General features: G+C 43.2%; 2 protein-coding genes across 3 annotated transcripts in view; one reads left to right on the plus strand and one right to left on the minus strand.

The window, feature by feature from the left end:
• The window catches only part of LOC126568490 (calcium channel flower), a 120684-nt gene extending 114723 nt beyond the window's left edge, over positions 1-5961 (minus strand). The window contains exons 1-5 of one of the 2 annotated variants that reach the window (XM_050224976.1): positions 5833-5961; positions 3685-3892; positions 3504-3611; positions 2977-3082; positions 537-731 (exon numbers count right to left, since the gene is read on the minus strand). In XM_050224976.1, coding sequence (XP_050080933.1) covers positions 669-731; positions 2977-3082; positions 3504-3611; positions 3685-3892; positions 5833-5926 — 579 coding nt within the window. In that variant the 5' untranslated portion in view covers positions 5927-5961 and the 3' untranslated portion in view covers positions 537-668. Of the gene's footprint in view, positions 1-512; positions 732-2976; positions 3083-3503; positions 3612-3684; positions 3893-5832 lie in introns of those variants that run through there. The other variant, XM_050224975.1, reaches the window with a different exon arrangement.
• A 1072-nt stretch (positions 5962-7033) lies between these two features.
• LOC126567564 (zinc finger protein ZFP2-like) lies at positions 7034-9095 on the plus strand. The gene is made up of 2 exons (XM_050223781.1): positions 7034-7231; positions 7302-9095. Exons 1-2 carry the CDS (start codon positions 7064-7066, stop codon positions 9093-9095), a joined length of 1962 nt encoding a protein of 653 aa, XP_050079738.1. The 5' UTR covers positions 7034-7063.
• The last annotated feature ends 12726 nt before the right edge of the window (positions 9096-21821 follow it).

The following is a 21821-nucleotide window of genomic DNA, read 5'->3' on the forward strand; positions in this document are numbered from 1 at the left end:
AAGGGAGGACCTTAACAAACGCAAAGCAAAACTAATTTGTTTCATTACTAAGTTCCTAAGATCCTTTCCACTCTTGCGCGATTCGCATCAAAATAGTCAAGGGTTTAAAATCATTAAAAAATAAAACAGTTGAAATAAGATTGTTACAATTGATTTTGCCATCATTGACACATACAAGAGGTTGTTGATATTTTAGTGATTCTCTCCTCTCTCTATACAATTGTACACATTGTACATAACTTTTACACACCGAAATCTCCAACCAAAAAAAGCCGGAAAAGCGCATACCTCAAGCGAAAACCACGTAACAAATAATTCCTCATAATTTCGTAACACAATTGGCCATAACTTTCCGAACGCGAACCATCGCTATCGAACTTTCAGTTGAGGATAATTCTATAATTCTCAATCGCTCGCTCGCTCGCTCGATCACAATTCTGGCCCGTTCTACTCAGTCTCGCGCGTCGCGTTTATGCACTGCTGCTATATCTGCTTTGAGAGATAATTGAAACGCTTCGAAATACGTTCACAATTAAGCTACACTATCGTATGGGGGCGGTGAGCTGTAAGAGATCGGTTGGACATTATACACTAGCGTGGAGTTCTGCTTGGTCGTCGTACCACCGCCACCGACTACATCGACCGACGACATACCGTTGTTGCCCTGCTCAGCGGACGAGCTGGCTCCCGCCGACGTTGTTGCCGCTGCTCGCATGTCCTCTAACGACGCTCTACGGCAAAGTGAAGGATGAATAGAAACAACAAAAAAAAGGAGAAAGAAAAACGGTGCAAAAAAATCATGAAGATAAAATAAATTCGAACACAAATCAAGCGATAAACGAAACAAATACTAAAAACTAAAGAAACAAAATTCGATAAAGAAAATGAAACTTGTACAAGCTAATCGGGCGAGTTAATAATATTAACCCTTAGAGAGGGAAAGGAGGTTAGTATAGTACACACCACGACATTCTCATTTTGATGTAATTTAACTGCCCTTGTGGGTAGTAAATTCCCAATTTTTTTTCTTGCAATTGCAATTTATACTCCACAAAAAACAGATCTCATTAAAAACCAAAATGAACCGAAATACAGCTGTGCAACTGTTTCTTCTGGAATAGAAATTTTAACCTAAGAAAAGCACCTTTACTAACACACTTATTATTATTGCTTAATTCCTTCCCACAAGCGCACACACACACACGAATGGTGCGAAACGTCCTACGACCGACCTTAGGGTGAGAGGGAGTTTGAGATCATCGCTTAATCGTTGAGAAGTTAGCTCTCTCGCCATCTTATTAATTGAACCGTCCATCCATCCGACTGCACACAACGGTTTGTTTTTTGTTTGCCCTACTACCTTACTACAAAGCGCGAGTTCCTTCCCTCAACGTATGTGTATGTGTATGGAGCAGTGTATGAGTGCGTACCTGATAGTGTGCACATTTATTATCGATCTTGTTTCACTAATTTTAACACGCGAACACAAAACCGTATGCCTTATCCTTCTCGTCCTCCTTTAATGCTTGCTTTGGTGGGTTTATATGCTGTATGGACAAATAGCTACGCTTTGTACCGACGGGTAGGATTTGTCCGCGCTTTTCCAAGAATGTTGAAGTACTATTTACTGCTAAGCCAAAACTAGTTGCTCTTTTAAGTATCCAACTGTTCTACCGCGGATTGTAGTGAAGTCGCTTTAAGGATTAACTCAAGTTCTCACGAGGGCAAAAGCGCGGTAAAGCTTACACGTCTGTACAAAGAGCGATTGAATGATTCATTTCAACAATGTGTGTGTGTGTGTGTGTGTATGTGTGTGTTACTGTCGCTTGGAGCAGTTTTGTTTTTCTTCCGTTTTTACGCCTTCTATCTTAGTGTACCTACAAACTCTTTTACTATTAAATATGATGAACGATATTCTATACGCTTTCCGATTTTCAACATGTGGTGAATTTCGATGGCAGACCATCGTCCAACCGCCACAGTGAATGTTTTCAAGAGTTCGATAATGTTTAGTGATCGTTTGTATTTCGCTGTGCTGTGAGCATAGCATATATTAATGAACCTACACACACACAGGATTGAGATCTCGATTCCTGACACGATTTTATGTCTATACAATTGCTATTATCGCTAGTGGGAAATAATTCTAGTTTGTGGGAGGTATTTCGTAACACTGTTGGTTTAAGGCAAACAAACAAACAAACATATCTAACGTACCGTCGTCGAAACGATCGCATGGAACGTTAAATAAATAAAAAAAAAACAATCACACACAAAAGAAAAACGGTTCCGCGGACCGAACGCAAACCATTCTCTAGTTGCGATAAACGTTAAACAGCGAAACAAAACCATTTAATTATCTAATTTCTCTCGTGAGAATAGAAATAACTGGCGCTTGTTTGATTGCCGATCAACCGAAAACTCGTACACACACTTACTTACTTATAGGATAATAATATAACGCGATCAATTGCAAGATTTTAAAATATCTATCGAAACAACCGTCCCTTGTATATGTGTGTGTTTTTTTTTTCCTTCGTTTTGTTCTCCGTATGATTGAGCCTCTCGAGTGTTGCGCGTACGTGTTTAGCGTCAGGTTTAGAGTTAAGTTCTGGTTCTTCTTATCAATGTTTCTGCCTCCATTCTTCTCTCTCTCTATCTCTTTGGTTCTCTCATATAGCAGGAAATGGGATTCGCATTATTTGCATTATTTACGTACAACAGCGATGGCTAACGACAAACGAACGGGGTACCGATGAGGTGTCTGTGTGCTTTGTTGCCATTGTTAGGAGGAGGTAATCATTATTCGAGCGATTAAAAGGGAGAAAAGATTCGTTTGGTTGTACTAGACATCTAGGGGTTGATGATGATGAAGGAGCAGGGATTTTAGAAGCATGCTTTTTTCATGATAGAGTTTTGAGGGATTTTTGCTTGCGTTTACGATTACTAGCGAGCTATTTATGTTGGACGCCATACATCGGGATCCTCCATCAGGGTGGAGTGTTGGTCCGTTGACGGTACGCCCTGCACCGGAGACATTGCGTTCGGGGAGGCCATCGCCGCCATATCCTCGCGCGATCCTCTGCGTGATGCGGTGCGATGTGGAGACACGTGTTATTGGGATGATAGAGCATGATGATGATGATGTTGGGTGATGATGATATTAATTTGTTTTTCAATTGACGAAGTTGTAAGTAGAAGCATATTCAGTTGTTATGTTTGGCAGTAGTAGTAGAAGAGTAGTCATAGTAGAAGTAGTAGTAGTAGTAGTAGTAGTAGTAGTAGTAGTAGTAGTAGTAATGGTAGTAGTGGCACACAGTTCCAAGATAGGGGGAAGATAAAAAACGAGATGATGTATTTAAGTATAATCCAGCATTATGCACTCAAACGTATTAGATTAAAATTTAAATTAATTTTTATAAAACTATTATCAGGATTTATGTACAAAAACCCACGTAAAACTAACAATAAAACATTGCCAATTCGAAATACGGTTTACTCACTTTTTGCCAAGCGCCATCATACCGTACAGCATGCCGGTAACAAATATCAGCCCACAACCGAACAGGCTACCCAGTCCTAAACACAGGACTACCGGTGGAATAGCAATTCTAGAATAGAAATAAAAAAAACGTACAATCAGTTTAATAAAAAGCCAAAAAAGAAACAGCCAAAGGTACGTACAAACAGTAGAGAGCTGCCCGGTTCCAGTACGGTCGCTGGTCTGCCTTCTCTGCCGTCTGCTGCACAAAGTCTATGAATATGAAACAACATGGTGCCTCTATTGCTAGCACGACAAACCCGGCCAATATCTGGAGAATGCCACCGACCAAACAGCCAACATCGCCCAGCAATATACCGATGCAGTTGTACAGCCCGAACAGAACGGCAACTGGAAGAATGAGTTTGGAATAGAGAAGAACGGTTATTTTAGTTGTTTTGAATTGCAAATATTTAATAGAGATGATAAACCAAATAATAAAAACTATGTTCCTAGTTGTAACACATTTTACAGACTTCATTTACAAATTCACCGTTTGATATGTTTTTATATGGATTATTTAGATTAGAAAATCGACCCGATGGAGGCGCCTAGTGTTGCTATGGAGGCGCCTAGTATACTATGATAAAATTTAAGTATCTTTTTTCCTGACTGTTAACTCGATAATTAACGAATTTACAAGACTACAATATAAAATGACTATTGAGTGTTAGCGAGTTGTTTTTGTTGAAATTTTTTCCTGTTAAAATGTTGCTTCCTACTTTTCTCCCAGAAAAAGTTTTGTCGCTTTTTTTTATAATGCATATACGTTAGTTTGCTCTCGTATGGTTAATAACCAAATTTTCTAAAGTCTTTAACGAAATATTCTAAACGATAATGACTTGAACATATGAAATTCGATTAAACCGATGCTTTATTGCAGCAGGATTCTTCCAGCAGTGGAGCAGCTACGCTGTTGTTCTGATATCTTTCGCTTATCAGTTTGCACCATGTTGAAGGCATTGCAGACGATGTTTCGAACTTACGCTCAGCCTACTTTGTTCAAACGCGTAGCGAGTGGGTAAATACAGTCAGTGACAAAATTACGAAACCCTAATCTTAGTTCTTTGTGTATGCGCTCTACATAGAGACTTCAGAAAAATGTTGATATGTACGTTGTCATCCTATGAGGTCCGATAGTTCCCCTGTTGCATGGGTCTACTTCGAATGAAATTGCATTGTCTGTCAGTTTGTAAAAATGCATTTGCGCGCGTTCTCTTTCCATCCCTCGTCACAGCATCCCGTTCCCCTTTGACACTTGAACATCCTGCTACCGTCGTCCTGCTTTCTTATTGTACGGTTGTCGTTGTATGCGTGTGTATCAATTACATAATAAACTTCGAAATCAGTTGTGAGATGATGATTAGCATTCTCCAGAGAAGCGCGCTATTGCTAAGCTTGCTTGGATTGGTTGGGGATTTTGTAAAAGCAAACGAAAAAAAGGATAACACACCCCTAACACACTAACACACACTCATACACTTGCACGATTAGTAAGCGCACTTGCTTTTCGCCCCCAAAAACGAAACTTTGCTCGCACACAGCTTCACAAACGAACGCACAGCTACACACAGAAGGCTTGTGTCACCAACACATCGATTTGGCTGGTGTTTTACAACACAAACCCCCTTTTCGTGGCTTTGGAGTGTGTTGTGTGTAAATCGAATTCTCTTCGCCTCGATAGACACGCGCGTTCACTTTCTTCTCGCGGGTTTTAAGCTAAATTTTCCCCGTGCGAGTGAAAACTCCGCTCACCAGGTTACGCGGCTCAACAGACAGTCGCCCGCGAAAAATGAGGGAGGAAAGGGCATTTTCGACAGTCGTTACACGTTGGACGGTGGTTATCCATGATTTCGCACAGTCACATTATATTCGTTTCTTGATTTGCACGCATTATCACTTGGGAGGCTTCTCTGTTTCAAGGGCTTTTCCCACACGACACACATTCCATTCCCGGCGATTTCGATTATTTGAATCAAATACTATTTAAAAAAAAAACAATCTAATACTTTTCTTCCAGGGGAAGGGGCTCAGCTTGCTTCACTGCCTGTGGTTATCTCTTATCGCTCAAGATGATTCACCCATAAAGAAAAAAAATCCGTCTTCTCTCTGAATGCTAATCAAATTGTCTTTTTCTTCGTGTCCTTCGTGTTGGCGACGTAAATCATAAAGAATTGAGAAAAAAGCTAACACGCACGCACACATACACACGCTCCAAAAGTGGACGGTTTGCCCTAGGGGGCACCGACCCGCTTCCGCTTTTCGGTTAACCGATCGATAAATCTACTCACAGAATCCACCGACGATTCCCGCCGCCCGTCCACCGTACTTCAGATGCCACGGCACATCATCTCGCGGCACATTGTCCTGGCCGGGACGGGCCATTAGGGTGGTTAATCTTTCCGCGAACGACTGAAACGATACAAGTACGGTGAAATTTCTCTATTCGCATCGCGCAACCATATATGTATATCGTTCGTGTTTTATTGATTTCGTCCAGCTCGCGGTGGAGAAAACAAAAGTCGATAACACCACTTCTTACCATTTTTTTTTGCTATTGCTTGCTTCGGCAGAGCAACTTTTTATTCTCCCGTACGTTTAAGGTATAAATGGATTTGCTAGACGGTGGGTTAGGGATAACTGTACGGCACGGACACTGCAAACACCGCGCACAGGTGAAACTTAAGCTAATATGTGCTTTTAGTTAGCTAAATTCACAAACTTTTAATCCTTTTCACTCTCTACGTAAATTTGGCTAGCGTTTTGCTGCTCTGGCGTCCCAAGTAACAGTATCGGTTTGGGCAGGTTTTGACAGATTTGACAGTCATGCTCCCAAGTGACAATAACGGTTCGATGTGAGAAATGGCTGCAGCTCACCTAGCAATAAAACTGCAATAACGTACAAGTGAGACATTTTTCAAATGAGGTAATGAGCTGTGCATTAAAGCGTTTCAAAGTTTCGATAGGGGCCATGAGGTGGTTATCAAAAATTAATCTTTCAAGTGACAACTAGGAAATGCAGGAAAAATACCTCTCAACAGTCCCCAGAAAACAAAATCTTGCTTCTCGCTACAGTGAGAAAAACTGCTCACTACAATATCGAGTGAGATTTTTTTCTAGGTTTCGCTTCGTATAGACTGCGTATTACAGACCTACAGGGAAAAAACCTTGCTTCTCACTATAGTGAACAGGCACTTTCCACTACTGTGAGAAGAGTCGTTATGCTTCTGTCCCTAGGAACAAAATCTAGAGTGAGAAGCATCTACTCACTATAGTGAGAATGGCAGTTCTGTTCCTAGGTGATTTTTTTACTGATTGTTTAAAACGGTCATAGTGAGTAAAAAAAGATTTTACAGTAGTTTCTCACTCTTTGTTTCTTGAACCCTCGAACAAATCCTCTTCGTTTATACAACCCAACTGCACTACTCGCTCATTTGACAGTGGAGTCGACATTACGCTTACCGTCAACAACAAAAAACTTCGCGAATGTAAACAAAGTAACATTCTGGTTGGCGAAAAAAAATGTCCACACTGGACACAACTCTAGCACCAAATACGCTGCTTTTCGACTCGAAGGTGTGCCGTTTGTGTGGCGAAAGCAACGAAAATGGACGACCATTGTTTCGGGAAAGTGATGCCAGTGGTGAATGTGAGGTTAGCCGGCTGATTAATCAGTACCTGCCGGTGAAGGTAAGTGCGTGTGTGTTTGCCCTGACGCACCGGCAGATGGAGTGCAAATTGATCCGTCCACTTTTTCCAGGTGCACAACGATGGTGTTTTACCGCGCTGGATATGTCCCGGGTGTCACATCCAGCTCGAATCGACGGCACAATTCTTCGAGATGATCATGAAGGGTCAGCGGCAGATCGAGCTGCTGCGGGAGAAGCAGCAGCAGCAAACGGTGGACGAGAAGAGTGGCAGTGCACGTGTGGAAGATATTGGCCAGCAGCTGTACGATATTATGGATCCGGAGTGGAATGAGCTGTTTGCGAAACCGGGCATGATAAGTGCCGATAAGGAGAGTTTGCTCGTACCGTTGGAACTGTTCGAACTGGAAGATTTGCTGAAACCGATCGAATCTGCAACGAACCTAGGAGCACCAGAAGCAGCACCAATGACAGAAAGCTCCACAGGGAAGGTGGAAAACGAAACTGTACCTGTGACAAAGCCAGCCGAACCAATAGAAGCAGTGGAAAAAGTGGAAGAAAAAGATTGGATTGTAAAATCGGAAGTGACGGCCACAACTCGTGGCCGGGTGATTGGTTTCGTCCATCACAACCACAGCAAAACGGACATCGGCAATCTGGTGCTGGTGGAAGATGCCAAAGGGAAGAAGAAAATAAGTGCCCAGTTCGTGTGTGACATTTGTAGCGAAAGTTTTGCCCGGGAACCAAGGTACCTGAAGCACCGGAAAACACACAGTATTCTGTTCGAATGTTCCGTGTGTTTGCTGAAATTTGGCTCGAATGGAAAGCTGCTGGTGCATCAGCAACAAACGCTCCACAATGGGAAAGGTATGGTGGAAGGCTTACAGCTACCGGGCGACAGTGGTTCGAAGCGTAAGGGAGAAAGGGAACATTCCGGGACGGGGAAGAATGGTAGCGATGACCAAGGGGAACCACCGAAAGCAGACAATGTGTACGCGTGCGATAGTTGTGATAATACCTTTGCTGGGTTAAACACCGTGCTGGCGCACGAGGAAGCGGTTCACGCACACGATAACCATTCGTTCGTTTGTATCGAGTGTGGGAAAGCGTTCCGGGAGAAGAATCTGCTTCATCGGCACCGTCAAACGCACGTCCAGGATCGTACGCACCGGTGTACGGTGTGTGAGGCGGCCTTTAAAACACGTTCCACCCTGACGAAGCATGCCCGTTCGCACGAGGACACAAAACGCTACCGGTGCACGCTGTGCGAGCAACAGTTCGCTTACAAATCCGGCTTCGATAAGCACCTGGATTGGCATAATGGAGTGAAACGGTTCGAGTGCGAACACTGCTCGAAACGTTTTTCGCAGCGCGGAAATTTGAAAGAGCACCAGCGTGTCCATTCCGGAGATAAGCCGTTCCAGTGTGGTGTGTGTGAGGCACGGTTTGGAACCAGCTCCCAGCACAAGGCGCACGTAAAGCGGCACGAAAATGTGCGCCCGTACGAGTGTGATATGTGCGAGAAGTCGTTCATTTTGCGTGAACATTACAACACCCATCTGCGGCGGCATCGGAACGAGAAACCGTTTGCTTGCGGGGATTGTCCCCGTTCGTTCGTGGAGCGTTGGGCACTGACGAAACACTTGCGGACCCACACGCAGGAAAAACCGTACAGCTGTAAGCATTGTGGGAAATCGTTTTCCGACCCATCGAATCTTTCGCGCCATGTTAGCTCGGTACACGAGAAGAAGCAGAAAGATCAAAAGGAGGTGTTGGCAAGTGTGGCAAGTGATGGAACGCTTTTCGACGTACCCGGTGGGGAAGGGTCGAACGGGATCGGTGATGAAACACTCGCTGGGGAAGGAATGTTGACACTCGATGGAGCGATCTACATGGAGCAAAACTAGTGTTGGGAGGGATGAAAATCGGAAAAAAGGTAAGAACTCAATCGAACTACTGCAGGTTAGTGGACTTTAATTAGCTGGTGGGTGGTGGCTAAAGTGATCTTTTTTTTTTTGGCAGACGCAATGGGCTTGCTAATATAAGTTAGACGAAATTAGTACAATCGTTTTGTACGTTTGAATTCCCAAAAAGTATAGAGTAAATTACAATCAATGTACGGAACTTGGATATGAAAAACTTTATTCTTTATTTTTTGTAATATTAGTAAAATGAAAGTATTGAGAAAGGACGTCTATTTCAAATTTGTAATCTTTTGTATCATTATATTCACGCTTGTTTTTACTTATTAATCATAGTATTGTCTCATTCGCAACGATTGATTGACGACTTGTTCTGTTTGAGCTTGGCACTATGATACCCTTTAATTAGTTTTGCAATCCAGAGTGACTAGCTTTGGCCATGACCGTCTTCAAAATAAATGTTTCCAGATCTCTAGGATTTTACCGAGATCGAGTTGCCGTTAGTTATCCATTCTGAGTGCCACGTGCGGCTTCATGTTAAACAAAGATGTTTTCCACATAACATATTATTTTGGAAAGTTAATTGGAGTTGTCTGTGTTCCCTAACACCTGTATAAAATTTGTCTGTGAATTATTGCTTGGCCTCTTAATTAACAATCACCATTGGGTTTTATACGGGATTAATATTATTTTTATTCTGTTTGACTAATTAATCTCGCTGTTTTATAATGTTATTTCTTATGTGTTGTGTCTCTATGATCCATAATGATTTACTACGAAGAAACAACATTCTATTTATGTTTTATTTTTTGCAACATTGAACCCGATTTAAATTCGTTAGATTAGTTTATCCGTTGTCATACGCTGAATCACAGGTTTCTCAATCCAATGTTGCTCCTCAAATTTCCTCCCAGAAGGTCGTTTTGCAATCGGATACAAACATAAATCATGTTACACTTTGCACCAGCCAAGCCCACCTACAATGGCAAAGCGCCATTGAAATGGTCTAGCGCAACGTATGTAGCGTGACGATCCTTTCACATCCTCTCTTCAGTCTGGGTGATTAGAAAGCATTTCTCATTATGTAAATTCTTCTCGGTACGGGATAAATTTTGGGACGTTTCATCCCTTACACCGGCTTCCTGTAAGGAGGTTAAGGAGAAGCGTTTATGTGTTTGTAATCTGATCCTGTAAAACCATTCATCTATCCTTATTCCATGTTCCGATCTCGTGTGTTCCTCGAAGCGGAGTTAGAGGAGGATCTGCTCTTTTTGTGCTGCATGTAGCTCATTATCCGTTTTTCACTCATCGCAAACAGCACTGTTGGCGAAAGGGAAAACATACGGAGAGCAAAGGGCCGTTAATTGTAAATTTCCCGCCCAACAAAAAGAAAGGAGGCAGAAGAGAATCAGTACTTAAACCCGATCGACATCGTTGGAGTACCCATGCACACCCTTTGTGACAAAAGCAAATGAATGAAAAACTGGATATTATCAGGCGTTTTTGTGTGCGATAAACTAAAGTGGTGGTACTATATTTTAGGTCACTGGAACCATTAATTTGGAGCACTATTTTTGTAACCTATCAATTGTCAATGCTGTAAAATTCAAACACAGAAATCGGCAATATCGGTATAATCTTTTATTATAGCACAACATAATTGCACAACGCCACGGGGGTATGGTGGTTTATTTTATTTCTGGAGCAGGAAAAGCGGGAAAATGAAATAAATGCAGCAAAAGTGACGGTACTCTATGTGTTCAGTGCGATGCCCGGAAGGTTCATTGCCGCTGTAAAGCTTTACACTGCGTCCAGTTTCTATAGAGCCAGGTGATTTGGGGTACACGTTTTGTGTAAAACATCGTCAAGCAATAGTTTTTGCTTTATTACACTTGGAAAGACGCACAGGTCACTGTCTCTGATTCGAATTTGACTAGCTTTTTGGGAAATTCAATTATTAATGCACGCCAAGCATATTAGCACTCCTAGCAACTCCAACAAAGTCCAAATGAATTTGAGAGGGTCCTTATAAGGACCCTCTACCTTATTAGGACCTATTTAGTCCGGGTTAGGGACTTTAACCAAGCTAGAGCTAACCTCCGAAATATTGCAATCACCACAGAGATAGGCTCATTTGCTTCCATGTCTCGCGACAGTTCCACGAGTTAAAATTACGCTATGCTTTTAGTTGAACTATTACATTTAAGGTCCTGGATCAAATGGAAAATTTTTAGATTCTTTTCTTAAAAGTAAAAATCGAAAAGTCTCTTTTAAAAATGATGGGAAACATTAAAAATGTATCCTTTTTTAATATCATTTGTATGAAGTTCACAAGGATTTATGTAAGGCAGTGTTACGTCTCTTTTGCTGATAGGATCATTTTTGCCTTCATGCGGTAAAACTCGCATTGACGCGTTATGAGCCTAAAGCTGCAATAATATTTTCGAATTGGATTTAGTAAAAAAAAATATTAAATTGTTTAAAAATCCCGGTGCCTCTATGGAACTCGGACGCAGTGTAGTGTGGTACGATTTATTTAAGCATGTTCTCACTCGTAATGTCGAGGATAATCACATCGAACATCCTCCATCCGGCGCCGGTAGCTGCTCTTCGAGCCTCAGTCGTATATGCAAATGATTTTCACGCAAACAAAAAGAGCAACAAAAAAAGGATGTGCTTTTTCTTACCCCGTATAAAGCCAGCATTGCGGACATGATCGTCATAAATTACCGATGTCCTTCTCATAACAGGTTTCGTGCGAAAACCCACATCCCCGGAGTAGGAAGTTTTGGGAAATCTCCTCGGCATGTCCGTATGAACACCGATCCACTTCTGTCTGAATGACCCAGTGCACTATCCGGACGGCGAGAAATCGTACGCATCAATACAAAGCTGGCATCGGCGTAGGCCTGCTGCTGCATCCTCAAACGAGACGTCGTGAAGCGTTGGCTTTTGCGAGTTAATGTAGCGTAGCGTGCAGCAGCAGTAGGATGCCGTGTAGTGGAAGTTTAAATCACTCCTCCACACTCGATTAGAGAGTCATCCCGGGAGGGAAGCTTGTGAAGCGTCGATTCCTTCTTTGCGCTCCCGGGAAACGCATGTAATATGCCGCCCAACGTAGCCCCATTTGCTTGCCTGCTGTCGGAATCCAAAAAGGACAGCAGCCTTTGCCGAGACATGCAAAAGGCACACTTGGTTGGGGTTCGTCTGTGTGCGTGCACACCATTTGATTTCCGGTTATGCAAGGCAAGCATTTAAGCATTTGTTTCCCGAGCGCATTGCACTGACGACGACACTGTTTGTCGGTCGCTTCAACTTCTCACGGCCCACCAGGAAGAGTCGGTCGGTTGTGTCCCGCTTAGTCGTCCACGTTAGCACGTTTATTTGCATACTGATTTACTGTGCTGAATGTACTAAATGCTTCATCAGTGATTTCATTCTCCAAGCCGGGGATGGATGGGACACGCGTGGGGAACGATAAGAAATCGGGTGGAGGACTTTACACGGCGTACCTCAGAGCAAACACGGCACTGCACGCGTTCGGGTCGGTGGCAGCTGTCAAGATGAGAACCCCTTACCGTGTGTGGGAACACTCCGGACGGATGAGGGACAGGACATTTTTGAATGATTGCTAAGATTAAACTCTTTGGAAGGTTTCGAGCAAAAAGCGGTCCATTAACACTCACTCGATTTCCCATCCGAGAACGATCCACTTACTAACTCCGAACCGAACTTTACTCCCCGTCTGGGAAAAGGTCTTTATGGGTGGGGGGACACAGACACACACACACACACACACACACACACACACACAAACACACATCCGACAGGTAAGTGGGAGTATGGGGAAGTGAACTTTGAGTGAGATTTATGATGACACGATAATGACACGGCATTTCATGGTTCATTTAGAGATTCAGGGCGAGGAACGTCGTCCCAGACGTTGGCAGTAGACTTGATTATAGTGTGCGTGTAGGGAGCGAGGATTCACTTGACATATGAGTTTATGTTTGCCAGCCGTTATTTCCTGGTACTGGTTGCAATCACGCTGGTCGTCGATTTAATACACACACATCCTTTCGTGTGGAGAGCAACCACTGATTGTCTGCCCTGCCCAGTTTTACACAAATTCTCTCGAGTCTATTTCTGTCGAAAAGCAATTAGTAAACCTTTTTGTGTTCCATAGTGTTTCGAGTCCTTTAATTGATTAGCCGGAAAGCTTGCAGTTACAAGAAGCTCTCTAATTACCATACTCAACAGAATTTTCAAAGGCTTTTCTTTATTGCTTGCGTTGGTATTTGCATTTGTATTTGCACGATCGTATTAATTGTTAAAAGGTTGAAAAGAAAAAGCTTTATAATGAATTATCTTCTTCTTCTCACGTCAGGCCACGCCGGCCATCGAATGGCTTACTAGACTTCCCACTATAACGTAAGTTGGATAGTCAGTCCTCACTACGGTGGGACGATCCGGATGGGATTTGAACTCCGCTCCTGTCATGTAAAGACCGGCGCCGTTGTCGCCTACTCCACCGGGCCGCCCCTATTATGAATTATAGTTTACCTTAGGGGTTTACCCTATAGTAAATATAAAATTATGCTAAAGACTATCATTAGTTAATAGGGATGCCTCTGATGGCACTGATCGATATAAATTGTTGTAAAATACACTCATTTTTGCTTCAAAATTTGAAGAATTTGAGATGGGACAAAAATGGGATCATCTTGATGGGTCCCTATAGATCTTTGACGACCCAAAGCAAGCAAAAGTACTGAACAGTCTCGAGATGTCCTGGCTTATCATAACTGGCCTTCCTTGCCTTCGTTTTATCTTTAACAGGATATTCATCAGATACCCGACCCCAGCGACGGATCATAGCTGCTAGAAAGTAGGAGCATTGGGCATTGAAAAGGCCTCTCTGAACTTTTTAAAAGGTGAAAGTGAAAAGGATCTGTTCTAATGAAGCCAGACATATCATCATTTTGCTTGGGAAGATCCCTTGGACGGAGTCCTTTGGATCAAATCATTCTCGTCGAGAGATCCTTTCATGTAAACCTTCTGGATGAGGTCCTTTGGAGAGATTCTATGCTATGATTCTATGCTTGCTTACTGAAACAAATTTACTACAAAACCTGCAATTTATCAAATCGATACGATGTGGATACGATTTTTTGACGAAGCAAATATCATATAGACTAGGTTATATCTTGTCTTATAGATTAGGACAGAATTTATTATTTTTTAAATATATGAAGGACGGCCGTATTTAGAATTAATCTTAGCACAAACGCAACTAAAACGAGAGGTTGTACTTGTGCAAATGCATTTCAGGGTATGCATGATAGCCAAAGAGAAGACAAATGAAGGATAAAAATTGATCATCAACTTCGAACACCCTTCGCACGCGAAATTAAAACCCCTGTAAACCCCCAATGAACTACACACAAAAGCTTAATTACGAAGCCATTATTATAGCCCATACGCCACACCCTGTGCATGCTAATCTAAACCTGGAGTGGTAGCATGCTGCTGTTGCTGTTGCCTCCTGCTGCTACTACTGTCCGATGTCCTTTTGATGTTTTGCCAACCTCTCAAACCAGGAGACCTGGTTTTGCCGATAGAACAATGAGTGTGCGTATTAATGGACGAAAAAGTGAATCGATTGTTCGCCAAACCTCCCCACAAAAAGTAACAAAACCAACAAAAAAGAAGCACAACCAGTGGGAGGTGCTTCAATTTTGCGGACGGGTTCAGGTACAAGTTGGTGCATTTTGACCACCCTGAGACGGTGCGATGGGTGGGTGGGCCTAATGCACTTCAAACGGAATCGGATGCGCTTTTGATGTTGCTACGTTCCATCACGCACAACATGGGAAAAGTTACACAAGACAAGGAGTCGTAAGCCCACAATCCGCTCCGTTGGGCGTCCGTTTGTTTCTGTGCTGGTTGGATGGTTGGGTCCTGTGGTGAGATGAGATATTGAGGCCGATTTGCCGACATTACATCGATGAGAAGCAGCAGGAGCGTTAGTGTGTGTTCGTTACCGACCGATCCAGGAGGTTCGGAAGGTTTTGTTGAACCGGAAAATCAAGCCCTGCGGTTGTTGTGTTTCGATCGGTCAACGAATTCAACAAACTACCTTTGTCCGTTTATCTTTCGGTCTGGGTCAAACAGGATCGAGCATGGGCTCTAATCGATGCGAATTGATGGTATGTCCGGAGTGAGTGAAAGAAGGAAAAAAGAACCAAGAACTCTGTCGGCACTCTGTGTATGTATTCCGTCCGGGTGTCTGCGTTAAATAGAACCGAAGAATAAAGGATAAAGAGAGCTCTGGGTGCTCTTGTGCTGCCCAGCTCCAGCAAATGCTCTGCTTTTTGTATTTCACCGTCCCATTGCACAAGTGTTGACTCGAAAGGACAGCCGTTTTGTGCCACTTTGGGAAATCGTTGCAATTATCCCTGAAAGCTATGGCGCACTTTAGACCTTTCTTTTTTTTGGATAGCTACAATGGCACATCCAAGAGCTTAGGTACCACCCTACCTTCGCTAGACAAAAGAACTGATGCTCTTTTTTCGAAACGGGAATGCCAGCTGGTGGTGACGGTTTTGCAGCAAAAGGTCCCGGGCCTGCATTCAGTTACCGTAGGAATGGAAAAAGGTTCATTTTGTCGGGTGCTGTGCGTTGGCATATTGTCGGCAAATTAAATCAAATTAAAGGCATACCCCACACCCCACAGCAAAGGGAACCTGCAAAGGCCAACAATTGCAACAACAGGCGGAATTGATCGGATCATCAGGCGTAAGGCGTTTTAAACTACCCGAAAATCGGGACCCTTGTTTTTCTGCCTTTGATTCGCCCATTCACGTTCGACGTGTACGGTCGCTCTAAAGTAGGGATCCTTTTCCATTCCGCCATTGTTCCGGGATTGTGCGGGTGACTGCGCTTTTAGGACCGAACTCATGTGTAGTTGTGACTTTTGGACTGTGTGTCCAGCGGTGGTGCATCGATGCATCCGATCCCGATTCGAATGCAATAAATTATTCAATTAGCTAATGTGAAATGTGTGTGTGTTGCTTGTGCGAATGTACACATGCTCCCTTTGGCTGATCGGTTTTAGTACCGGCTTCACAGCTTTCCGGTTTAATCCGATCAAAATCTGACCACCAGTCGCAAGCAATGTTTTTATTCTGTTTAACCATTTTTCCCCTTTTTGGCAAATCAATCTGTTTCGGGTCATTTTACAAGCGGGTTGGCCGGACCGAAACATCTGATAAGCAGCCACAACGGTGTGAGCGTTAAAGTTGAAGCTTAAATTGAAAAACAACTGCACAGCATACCAACTTGTCTTGTGCACAACGGGCGTCGTCGGGGTTGGACGATTACGCCTTGGGAGATGATGCGCCACGTGCCAGGCGTATGTGTGTCTGCTGTTTGAGGTTAACGTACATCATCGATTTGTGGACACGATTTGGTAACTGCAAGGGCGTATGCGTTTTGCGACACGCGATAAGGCACGCGAATCGACGAAGTGGGAGTTATTGTCGGATTATCAAATTTATGTTCCATTTCAATTATTAGTGCCGTTGAGCGAATGGTGAAGTTATTTAAGGTCACTTCCAAATGTACTTAGGCAGTTTTATTGTTCTGTTCAAACGAGAAGATATAGGTAATTGGGTGGATGAATTTTTAATCTTTATTTCTTCATTCTTAATGATAATTGATGATGATTCAGATGATTCAAATATTTTAAGCCAAACCCTATCTAAACTGCAATTTTTCCCACAATTGGATGTCCCCTGTTTCAACCGAGGATCGGCCGGTGACTGAGGCCAGTCAAGGGTTTAGATGAAGGAGGACTGAACGGCTCCGAACTCTCAAGGGCGCCGAGCTTTTGAAGAACCTCCCGGTCAGCAGATTTTACACGGCAGCATAAGCAATCAAATCATGCCCGTAGCAATCGAACTACGGGGCGTCAATAAATCTAGTAAACCATTCGAAATGCAAGACCTCTGTGGTCATTAAGCCAAGAAGAAGAAGTAGAAGAAGATATTTTTTAAGGAGCAAGGACCAGAGGAGGATTAGCCCTTCTGAGACTCTCTTACCTTGAGCAGGGGCCTCAATACAAGGTCTTTGCTACGGAACTTTTATACGAAGGCAGCTGTCGGGACCTCATCCATCAGATCGATCAGATTCAGAAACATTTCGTTTTGGGATTCAGCTCGGGCCCGTTTCGAGATGGGACCCTCACGCGGTCGCTCAGTCCACAGTATACGAAGTATACCAGCTGAGGAAAGCAGTAAGAGATTTTTCGTCAGTAAACAAATCTTGATAAGCTTAATTGAAAAGCTTCTTATGGAGATTCCTCGGTGCATAGATACTCCTGCTAAAGTCGATTAGAAAGATGTCTCTTAGACGGTTATTGGCACAATCACTTTAACCTAGAGATAGTGCATTCGGGGTCCATGATAAATCTGATCAATTGAATATCGAGAGCATATGGAAGGGCCATAACTCTTAAAACTCGATGTCTCGATATTCCATGCTAAATCAGAATTCTATTTTTCCTATCATTTGGAATTTAATATCTCAGAAACTCTTAGGCATATACCTGTGGAAATTATCAATTCAGGAAATTTGAAACTCGGAAAGTCCTTGAATTGACAATCCATTTCGTAGCACTAAGTGGATGAAAGGCTGCTTACGAAAAAAAGAATTTACGCAAGGATCAGGCCACTCTAGCTTTGACGCATCAAACACGCAAGTTTGGCAATAGCTCCAATAATATCCCGCCAGGAATATCATCGCAGCAGTATGCCAAATGTGTCCCATGTTAAACATTTCCAACAACCGTGTGCGTTTGTGTCGCATGCACTTGTACCGGACTTTTATAGCTAATTGTATAGCGAGCAGAGACGATCTTGCGAGCGTGTATAATTCAACCAACCGAACTGACAGGCGCAACGCCCGACATAACCGGAAACAACACCAACCGAGATGACCATTTAATGCTTTGGTGATGTGGGGTGAGACCTTTGGAATTGTTCCGTGTTTTAATGTGCGTCATTGTGCTGTTTGTTAATTTGTTCTGCGTGTTTGGTGTGTTTTATACGACCAACCGAACCCGGCAAGCCGTTGGTAAAAATGTGTAATTCGCTACCAATTATCACCATGGTATGCGCGACACGATTCCCCGGTTGTTGCTAAGGCCTCGGGTATCATAACCGGTGTTCGCTAGTGGGAGAATGGTTTTATAGTTGGCACAAAAGCAGGAGAAAAGAGGATGAAAATACAAAATAATGTGACACAAAGCACAAACATACGCGCTTTATGCTCCCGAAAGCTCCATCGGCAGTGATGATGGAGCAATAAATGTGCACGGTGCACCACAGACACCATCAGGATTCACATGATAAACACTTGTTTTATCGACACTATAGAATGTTCGCCCTGCCAGGGGACGTGGGGACAAAACACTTGTGACAAGAGCCAGAATTTTGCAACCTTAATGCGATGGGATCCCAAATTGACGATCAAGTACCAGAACAAACGTTTGCGTAAGTGAGGGTTTTATGGGCTAGTGAAGAGAATTTTATCATGGCTTCCTACAATACAAGGCACAAAAACAGCACACACCGAGAACGATGGATTGACATGACAGTTGATGATGATGATGAAACATGCCAACTTGATCCGAGGACCAACGACCGGCACACAGCACCAAGGCAGGCAAGATAAAAGCCATCCCCCCAAGGTGCTGATGAGCTTTTTGAGAACATGCACACATACTCCATTTTTTTTTGTGTCTTCTGTTTGCGCTCTTCACCTCATCATTGTTGGATAAAAGTTTTTCTTGTGTCAAAGGTGATTGAAACCATTTCGCTACGTAGCAGGGAGCGAGAAGATAACGCGCAAAAAAACAAAAAAGGCAAGAAGTCATGTCGCTTCGGGCCGCAGTCCGATAAAGCTGCCTAGACATCAGTGCCATCTAAATCCTTCCCGTAGCAGGGAGTGGTAACGCAGGCAGTTGATGTGTGCACATTGTGTTCGTCTGGCGTCGTTGTGAATCATCTTAACGAGATCAACATACCGCAGGTCAGTTACTATGGATATGTAAACACACACACACGGGAGAGACGACCGATGTACCGAGCCTTATCGCTCTCGGATGCTGTGTACTAACCTGGACGGATGGTGAGCATTCTGCAAAAAGCTCTATTTGATCTACTTAGTCAACGCGGGTGTGTATGGGCTCCAGCTTTGTCCCCAAATGGTATGATTCATGTCCGAAGTATCTGGAGAGGTTGTTGGGGTTGCATAAGCTTTACCGACGGTGGATGATTAAAGCCCTGCCTGCTTTGGTAGAACAAAGTGTGTTATGCCTCTTGCATAATGTTTTTAGAAAGAGTAGTAGATAATTTCATCGAAAAAAAAAAACTGTCAAAAATGAGGCGTTCCTGTGATCCGGAACCTTCCAGCAATGGTTCCACCAGGGGTGGAAAAATGTACTCTAAAGCAAAATCCAACCGGAACGTGTGGTTAAACGATTTCTGCTGACGGTCCCGCAGGGTAAAATATTCAATTATATTAATGCAAATGCGCAGTAAATCATTCCCCCGAGGTGTTACTGTTGTTACGTTGTTGGGCTGGTTACCGGTCGAAGGTAGTTTGCAATAGTACTACGGTGCTGGTGATGTGTAGTAGAGTAGAAGAAGAGAAAATGATGACGTTTATTCGCATGAAAATAGCGCGATTTATCAGAATCACCTGTGTGTAATTACATCAGCTACCAGGGTAGACCAGTTGGGATTTTCCCTCCAGCATCATCTCGTACAGATGCTCCCCCTTCTCACCCCATCTCGTTCGCAATGTACACGGCAGCGGGTAGTATTTGCACGATGTCTCCTACCTCACAATGCTGCTTCTTCCGGTTTATTCCAACGATTCGTTTGCTCCACTTATCGCTCACAGCCTGTCATGGGAATTACTCACCAAACACCCCCAACATTCCCCCCCCCCCCCCCTTCCCCCTTTCCAGCGTAAAACATCTCGTGGTGGTGTTTCACGACTGATGAGCAACCTGGCGAAAACTGGCGTGTGATAATGATGGTTGTCACAGCTTGCGCTTCGGATGTGCGCGCGTACTTTGCGAGGACACAAAAAGAACGAATGAAACCTACACCATCCCTCCCGGATCGAGATAATGCTCCAGCTTCTTGCTGCTGTGGAAGGATATGTGTGTTGGGCCATCCGGTAAATGGATTGATTTTGCTGTTAATCTGTCGGAAGGACAGCTCTCTGGCTTCCCGTTGCTGCGCGTAGTCACCGGTGGTGTAGCATTGTGGTGAAATGCGTAACAAACATTGCGAAGGATTGTAGCCCATCGTGCAAGGGCACTGAGGGAGGGTGTGCGCACGTGTATGGGGTGAGCGCACGAGCGAGAGGTTTGATTTATGAATGAACTCGGGTCGGGGCTAGAGCGAGACGGGTGCGCTTTGTTTACTGCTGAAGGCCCTGTTGGGCCGAGAGGTAGGGTATTTTTGCCGGCATGTGTGGCGCAACGAAACGGAATGCGCACCCATACAGCCATCGGCGGACCGGCTGATTGCCTGTTGTACACGTTTTGCGATCATAGTGTGCGTGAAGCTCGATGGGGTGCAATCGTGTCAAGGGTGTCGGACACGTGTGCTTGGTCGGGTGAGCAAGAATGCATAAAGTAAGCTATGGCTGTAAATATGAAGCTGACTTGCCAGTAAAAGTTTTAAACTTATTTTTCGTTGTTTTTAATAAGAATAATCCGGCGGATGATCCGGCCGCAGAGGCAAAAGTGACACCGGTTTCCTTCGTAGTGAGAACCGACTATCTAACGACGTGTGGTATCAACAAATTTAGTTAGCAATTCGATGACTAATGACGTGATATCCACAAGTCTAATAAAGCCACGCGACCTCTGAGTTCATTGAGCCAGGAAAAAGAGGAAGTTATAAGGCTTTATAACGTTTAACGCCATATCATCCATATTGACGTTCGTCAGCTAATCTTTTATGCTTAGATGCATACAAAAGATATACGAAATGCAATCAAACGAATGGGTGGTAGTGTGCATCCCTTCCCAAAAATGTAAATTTTGCAGTACCTTTACCTGTTGTTTTGTATTCTTTTTCTGACGATGAAGGTTGTAGCTCCCATCTTCGGGCATCGTTGAACTCAGTTCCGAGTTGAAATAACTTAAAAATGCTTAAAAATTCAGCAAAAATGGCAAACAACCACCAAAATGGCAAAATAACTCGACATTTTTCGTAGTCATACCTTTCGATAACTACTAGTAAAACATAAACCTCAATTTATATTGATTTTTGTATTTTCATTTAATTTATTATTAATCATGACACCCTTTCTCAGCTTCGCCGTATTGTCAACATCATGTATGATGACTGAAACAATGAACATTATTAATAATTCTGATGGATAATATAATTCTGATAGATAATAATTCTGGTTCTAGATTCTTATATGTTTGTTTTAAGTGTTAATTAAAGATGGTAAGAAGTTGCAATTATTTGTTTTGGAAAATAAACGCCAAAAGTATTTTGGCGGGAAAGAAAAAGCATTCTCAGCTTCTCTTTAAAGTATACGTTGGAATAGTTCGGTACATATATTTAAAACTAATTAAAGGCATATATTTAACCTATTTGTATTACAAATTGTAATCTA

The sequence above is a fragment of the Anopheles maculipalpis genome, chromosome 2RL, assembly GCF_943734695.1.
Source record: "Anopheles maculipalpis chromosome 2RL, idAnoMacuDA_375_x, whole genome shotgun sequence".
Classification (NCBI taxonomy): domain Eukaryota; kingdom Metazoa; phylum Arthropoda; class Insecta; order Diptera; family Culicidae; genus Anopheles; species Anopheles maculipalpis.

What these genes read in the sequence shown, in the direction of transcription:
- LOC126567564 (XM_050223781.1), top strand. Translation starts at nt 7,064, where the DNA reads ATGTCCACACTGGACACAACTCTAGCACCAAATACGCTGCTTTTCGAC. An exon ending in ATCAGTACCTGCCGGTGAAG is followed by an intron (nt 7,232 to 7,301) that starts GTAAGTGCGTGT and finishes CACTTTTTCCAG; the next exon opens with GTGCACAACGATGGTGTTTT.